At 22.6% G+C, this 7,254-nt stretch overlaps 1 protein-coding gene across 1 annotated transcript, besides 10 other annotated features; it reads left to right on the top strand.

Moving 5' to 3' along the window:
• Window positions 1-12: part of a sequence feature (AT_rich) that runs on past the window's edge.
• A 20-nt stretch (window positions 13-32) lies between these two features.
• Window positions 33-75: a microsatellite.
• Window positions 76-99: 24 nt separating this feature from the next.
• EDI_056010 (coatomer subunit beta'-3, putative) lies at window positions 100-2,487 on the top strand (the record flags this gene model as incomplete). Its single annotated transcript, XM_001737993.1, has 1 exon — window positions 100-2,487. The coding sequence occupies one exon, from the start codon at window positions 100-102 to the stop codon at window positions 2,485-2,487; it is 2,388 nt and encodes a 795-aa protein (XP_001738045.1).
• Window positions 2,488-2,491: 4 nt separating this feature from the next.
• Window positions 2,492-2,558: a microsatellite.
• Window positions 2,559-2,654: 96 nt separating this feature from the next.
• Window positions 2,655-6,552: a repeat region.
• A 3-nt stretch (window positions 6,553-6,555) lies between these two features.
• Window positions 6,556-6,737: a microsatellite.
• Window positions 6,560-6,695: a microsatellite.
• A 64-nt stretch (window positions 6,738-6,801) lies between the features above and the next one.
• Window positions 6,802-6,851: a microsatellite.
• A 39-nt stretch (window positions 6,852-6,890) lies between these two features.
• Window positions 6,891-7,018: a microsatellite.
• Window positions 7,019-7,034: 16 nt separating this feature from the next.
• Window positions 7,035-7,140: a microsatellite.
• Window positions 7,141-7,157: 17 nt separating this feature from the next.
• Window positions 7,158-7,249: a sequence feature (AT_rich).
• Window positions 7,250-7,254: the final 5 nt, after the last annotated feature.

Here is a 7,254-nt window from a genome sequence, read left to right on the forward strand (position 1 = left end):
TTAAATTAAAAAGAACTTTTTAAAGATTATATAAAAAAAAAAAAATTATAAAAGAGAAAAAGAAAAAAAAAAAAATAATGAACTTAAAAATATAAGAAAATGAGTTTAAGAGTAAACCCATCATTTGAAACACGTACAGCACGAGTTAAAGGAATTTCATTTCATCCAACAAGAAGTTGGGTATTAGCATCATTACATAATGGAAAAATTCAACTTTGGGATATGAGAACACGTACATTATTACATGTTTATGAAGGACATAAAGGACCAGTGAGAAGTGTTCAATTTCATCCAGATAGACCTATTTTTGTAAGTGGAGGAGATGATACAATGATTATTGTATGGAGTTATACTAAACATAGAGAAATATGTAAATTAACAGGTCATATGGATTATGTTAGAACAGTTCAATTTCATCCAAGTGAAGCATGGATTATATCAAGTTCAGATGATAGAACAATTAGAATATGGAATTGGATGTCAAGACAATGTATTTTAATTTTACCAGGTCATGAACATTATGTTATGTCAGCATTTTTTCATCCTAAACCAAATATTCCATTAATTGTTTCAGCATCATTAGATCAAACAGTAAGAGTTTGGGATATTTCAGGATTAAAAGAAAGAGGAGAAGGAGTAGTTAAATTTATTATTGATGGACATCAATTAGGAGTAAATTGGGCAGTTTTTCATCCAAATCAACAATATATTGCAACAGCATCAGATGATAAAACTGTTAGATTATGGAAATATAATGATACAAGAGTATGGGAAGTATGTTGTTTAAGAGGACATTCATCTATTGTTTCATGTGTTCAATTTATGTCAAATTGTGATATTTTAATAAGTAATTCAGAAGATAGAACAATTAAAATATGGGATATAACAAAAAGAACATTAATTAGTTCATATAGAAGAGAAAGAGATAGATTTTGGAATATTGGAATTCATCCAAAAGGAAATATTATAGGATGTGGACATGATTCAGGAATGATTATATTTAAATTAAATGAAGAAAGAATACCAATAATTAAAACAGATGATAGATTATATTATCTTTGTAGAGGAGCAATTAGAGTATTTGAATTTTCAGGGAAGAAAGATTCAGGATTAATTAATTTACCTAAAAGAAGTAATGCAGGAATTAATGAATATATTGGAAATTTAGTAATAGATGAAAATAGAAAATATATAATTGTTTGTTATCCTAAACAAAATTCACATGATTTATATAATATTAGTAATGGAAAAGAAAGTACAGGAATTCCTATTAAAGGAGGATATTGTGTTAGAATAAAACAAGGATATGCAGCATTTGATAAAGGAGCATCAACTATTTCAATAAGAAAATATGATGGAAGTGTTATTAGATCAATTACATTAACAGAAAGACCAGAAAGAATGGTAAAAGGACCATATTTAGGAAGTGTTGTATTTGGAACAAAAGAAGAAGCAATTATTTTTGATATTGAAAGTCAAAAAGTAATTAAAGTTGTTAAAATGAAAACACTTAAACGAGTAGTTTCAGGAGGAATATATGGAGAATATTGTGGATTAATTGGAAAAAGACAAATTGTTATTTTAAATAATAAAATGGAAGTAGTTTGTAAAAATAATGAAGTAGCAAAAGTTAAAAGTGGAGTATTTTTTGGAGAAACAATGTTTTATACAACAACAAGTCATTTAAAATATATTCTTCCTAATGGAGAAGGAGGAGTTATTAAACAATTAGAAACAGTTATGTATTTAGCTGATGCAAGACCACCAAAAATGTATTTAGTTAATAGAGAAGGACAATTAAAATTATTAACAATTAATCCAAATGAATATTTATTTAAACTTAATGTATTTAGTAAAGATTATTCAACACTTGTTTCTATGGTAGAACAACGTGATGTTATTGGACAATATATTGTAGGATATCTTAGAAATAAAGGATTACCTGAAATTGCATTACAATGTGTTAGAGACCCACAAATTAGAGCAGATTTATCATTAAAATGTCTTAATTTAGAAACAGCATTTGATGCATGTAAACAATTAGATTCTCCTTTAATGTGGAAATCATTAGGAAATGCAGCAATGATTTCTGGACATCAAGAATATGCTGATAAAGCTTATCAAAAAACACAAGATGTTACTCGTGCATCTTATTTATATGTAAGTTGTGGTGCATTAGAAAAATTAGATAAAATTATAAAGGTAACTGAAAAATGGGGAGATTTTGATGCACATTTTACTTGTTCAACATTAAGTGGAAACAAAGTTCAAATAGTTAAATCTTTATTTGATGCTGGTCAATTAAATTTATCATATCTTGCTGCTAAAAAACATGGTTTAGATGAATTAGCTGAAAAAATCGCTCTAGAAATTAAAAATCAAGGAAATCAACTACCAAAAATTCCTCAAAATAAAAAACCAATCCCTTTTCCTTCTCAACCAACTAATCCTTTATTAGTGATTAAATCTTGGCCTACTGTGGTTTAATTCATTTTCTTTTATCTTTCAATTTTATCTTTCAATTTCTTTATTTTTTATTCTTCTTTCCTTTTTTTATTGTAGGTATACTGATGAATAATTATTTGTTTTTCTTTTTATCTTCTTATCATTTCTTCTTGTAATTAGAATAAACAAGATATATCACTTGAATCATACACAAAATATAATAAAATCAATAACAAAAGAAGGAGAAATCCATATCATCCATGAAATATAAATGATAGAAAAATGAGTGAAAATAAATATTATCTGTATGGACAGAAATACATTAATCATCACATTAATCATTACCATAATAATATATATCACCATAACAATTATCATAATAATTATAATAATAATGGTAAGAATCATTTCATTTATCATTTCATTCATTTTCATCATCATAAGTATTTTATCAATAATTCAAATAGAATCAATCAATATTATAATACAAATAAATCACATGATAAAACACATCATAGATATAAACAATACCATAATAAAAAACAACAACAAATAATAAATAAAAGAAAAGAAATGATAGAAATACAAAACCAAGAATATTTGAAAAGATTATTTGAAGAAGAAATTAAAATACTTACACCACTTGAAGTAGAATAAATTAAGAACACTAAGATTAAAGAATATAATCAACAATAATGAGAAGATGGTATTTACTTGCAAGAGAAAAAAAACAAAAATGAATAGAATGGAGAAACGATCAGTATGACAAATGAAGAAGATGACAAACTAAATCAAAAAGAAATAAATGATAAATACTTAAATAAGAAATATACAATAATGAAAATGATGATAAAAATGAAATTACTGAGGAAAAGAAGAGGTATAATGAAAAAGAAAAGATGAAATTAAAAGAAGAAGAAGAAAAGAAGAATGAAAAAGATAAAAGAATAGAAGAATTAAAGAAAAGAATAGAAGAGGCTATTAAAGAGAAAGAAGAAATGAAAAAAGAAATACAAAAGAATGACCAGACCATTAATAAATTATCAAATGACATTATGTCATTAAAGAAGAAACATGAGAAGGAGATAAACACTAAAAAACAAGAAATTGATAGAAAATTATTCGAATTCAATGCTAAATCAGAAAGGAAAAGGTCTGAGGTAAGCAATTTATCACAACAAGTGTACTTCTTGAAAGATAAATTATTTAAATTACAAAATAAAATTACACAAGAAGAAAAGAAGGAAGAAGAGATAAATCACACTATATCTGATTCATTTGAAACACAAAATGTGAATAACCTCACCCTCAATATGGTAGTAGCTGATGAAATATCATCAAGCGAAGATGATCTTCCAAAAAAAGAAAGTTAATCAGAATTCAATCGAAGAGATATGAAATCAACATAAGAAGATCATCACATCTGATCATGACATTCAAAAAATAATTGAAGCAAACAAATAGAGAAGAATAAATTCTAACATTCTATAAATGTTTTGCACTGAAGTTATTAGAAATAAAATTAAGAAATCAACTTAAAGAAGAAGAAATAAAAAGATTAATACATGAAATTGATATTAAAATAGAAGATATTAATGAATATAAAGAAGTATTAAAGAAAACATTTAAAATAAAGAATGAAATTAAAAGGGAAGTCAATAAAAGAAATGAAGAAGAATTAATAACACACAAATTGAAAGATATTGAATTAAAAGAATTAATAAAATAAATAAGAAAGAAGAAATACAAGAAATAATAAGAATAAATAAATAAATAAGAAATGAAAGAACAAGAAGATGTATAATTTATTAATTATTATTACAATAAAAACAAAATACATCAAATAATTAATATCATTAATACAAATGAAATAGTAATCAATACATTAGATGATTACTACCATTATATTAAAACTATAACCTCCACTATTAACATCATTATTAATAACAATCAAGAAAGAAGTAGAAAGAGAAGTATAGAAAGAATATTACAATCAAAATATGTAGATTAAGAGATTTACTCTACAATAACCAATATATGAAAATAAAAAGAATATTACATATTAAAAAATATGATATATATCTTATTAAAATAAAAACAAATGATCAAATAAACTATTACAAATACCTCCAAAGAATGAAAAGAATAGAAATAGAAGTAAGAAAGAATAATTGGAAAAGAATAAGATGGAATTATAAAATGATAAAATATGGAAAGAGACAATTTCCAAATAAGCCTAAAGAAGATGAATATCCAGATAATATTACTACAATTAATTTATTGAAATGAATCTATGAAAATAACACCAATATAAATTTCATAAATATTAATTTATATGAAATATTAATTGAAAATAGAATTAATAATAGAATGTGTGTAATCACTCTAGATGAATTAAATCATGCAATAAAATTTATTGATAAATGGAAAGTACATGGAATTGATAAAATATAATGCTTCTGGATTAAATATTTAGAACAACCAAAGAATTTCTTATTAAAATTATTTAATGAATGCTTGTATAATCCTACTAACATCCCTCTTCAATTTATCCAAGGAAGAACAATATTAATATACAAGAAATGAGATAAATTAGACCCACAAAATTACAGACCAATAACTTGTTTAAACTGTCTGTTAAAAGTATATACATCTTTATTAAAGATGAAGATAGAAAGCCAACTGATGTTAAATCCAATTGAAAAACAATTATCACAAAATCAAATTGGATGTAAAAAATATACATATTATCAAAAGAAGGATTATTATACAATACTATAATCATTCAATTATTAATCAAGGCTAAATGGAAGTGGGTAGAAACATATTATGATGTTTCTAAAGCATATGATAGTATTAATCATCAATTTGTTAAACAATGTTTAATTTATTTTAACATCCCATTAGTTGTAATTAAAAGTATATTATATATATTAAATATTACACAACTCTAATTATATTATAATCAACAAAATGTATGTATAATTAATGTAGAAAGATGAATAATACAATATGATAGTTTATCTAAATTATTATTTGTATTATCTATTGATATATTATCTAAACAATTAGATAAACAAATTAATAAGTTATCTATTAAAATGAATGGAGAAAAAAAACAAGTATAGTTAAACCACATATTACATATTGATGATTTAAAGATAATAACTAACAGCCTCGAAGAAATGGAAAAACCCCACAAATTAACAAATGAAATATTTAATGCAATAGGACTAAAAATAAATATAGAAAAGAGTGGGATAATGAATAATATCAATGGTCAGATAGATGGAGAATTAGCTGAACTACCAAGAGTAATTAATGATAATCATTATAAATATCTTGGTATTGAAATAAGAGATAAAATAAATATTAATAAATATTGTACATGAATATTAAATGATGTATCTTCTATTTTATCATCATTAAATATTATGAAATATAGCAGCCTCAATACAATAAGAATGATTAATAATGATATAATCTCCAAATTAAGATATGGATTCTGTATTGTCAAATGGAAACTTGGTGAGTTGGAGAATATAGATAAATAAATAAGAAGGGCATTGATACAATTCCAACTATACAGTAGAAACATCAATAAAAGTAGATTATATGTTACAATAAATGAATTAGGAATGTGATTAATTTCAGCACGAGATGAATGTTGTAAAGAAATAATAAGAATATATTTAAAATATAAATATCAAATACAGAAATAGGAGAAATGATAGAGGCAGTAAAAGAGAATCCAAATTGAATAATTAAAAGAATGAAGAGGGCATTTGGTAAGAAGATTAATTTCAATGAATTAATGAATATAATACAGTTAAACGAAAGAAAACATGATGTAAACAAAGTATTTGAATTTATAACAAATAAAATAAATAAAAGATATTTAAATGAAGTGAATATATAAGAAATGTAAATTGTATATTTAATAATATGAAATTAACAGTAGCCACATGGAGGTCATTAAATATAAAAAGAAATGTATTCCTCCAAGTAGTAAAGATACAAGAAGGAGTAACTATGACAAGAAATATTAAATCTAAAATACTTAATTGTGATGCTTTAAAATATTGTAGAGATTTTCATAACACAATTAGCAACGAAAAAAGTGAAATAAGAGAAAAAAAGAAGAGAAAGAATGATATAAAAAAAGAAAAAAGTGAAATTAGGAAGTAAAAGAAGATGAAAAGAATAAGAAAATTGAGAATATAAAATGAAAGAAAATAAAAAAGGAATAATTCAAAAAGTGATAATAAGTGATGAAAAGAATGATGAAATAATAGTGTATTTTTATTATAGAAATTAGAAATATGAAATAAAAAGTGTTTAATATATTGATTCAAATTATTTAACTTTATTTTATTGATATATTTTATTTTATTCTTTTTTATTTTTATGATTTTTATTTATGTTCATTATTTATTATCAGTGTTTATTATATAATCAATTATAAATGTTATATGATTAGTATATAATATGTAATAAATAATAATTATTAATTTCATATGATATAGATAGAAGATATAAAAAATAAATAATAATAAATAATAGAGAAATAATAAGAGAAAAGAAATGATATAATAATAAATAAAATATATAAATAAAATAATAAATAAAATCAATATAATATAAATAAAATAATAATAATAATAATAATAATAATAATAATAATAATAATAATAAATATAAAGAGAAAATTGATATAAATTATAAAAATATAATCAAAATGAAAATAAGATAATGAAATGTATTAATATATAAGAAATATATATATAAATGTATTAATATAAAAGAAAA

Source organism: Entamoeba dispar, genomic scaffold (assembly GCF_000209125.1).
Source record: "Entamoeba dispar SAW760 scf_1105229461023 genomic scaffold, whole genome shotgun sequence".
NCBI classification, from domain to species: Eukaryota; Evosea; order Mastigamoebida; family Endamoebidae; genus Entamoeba; species Entamoeba dispar.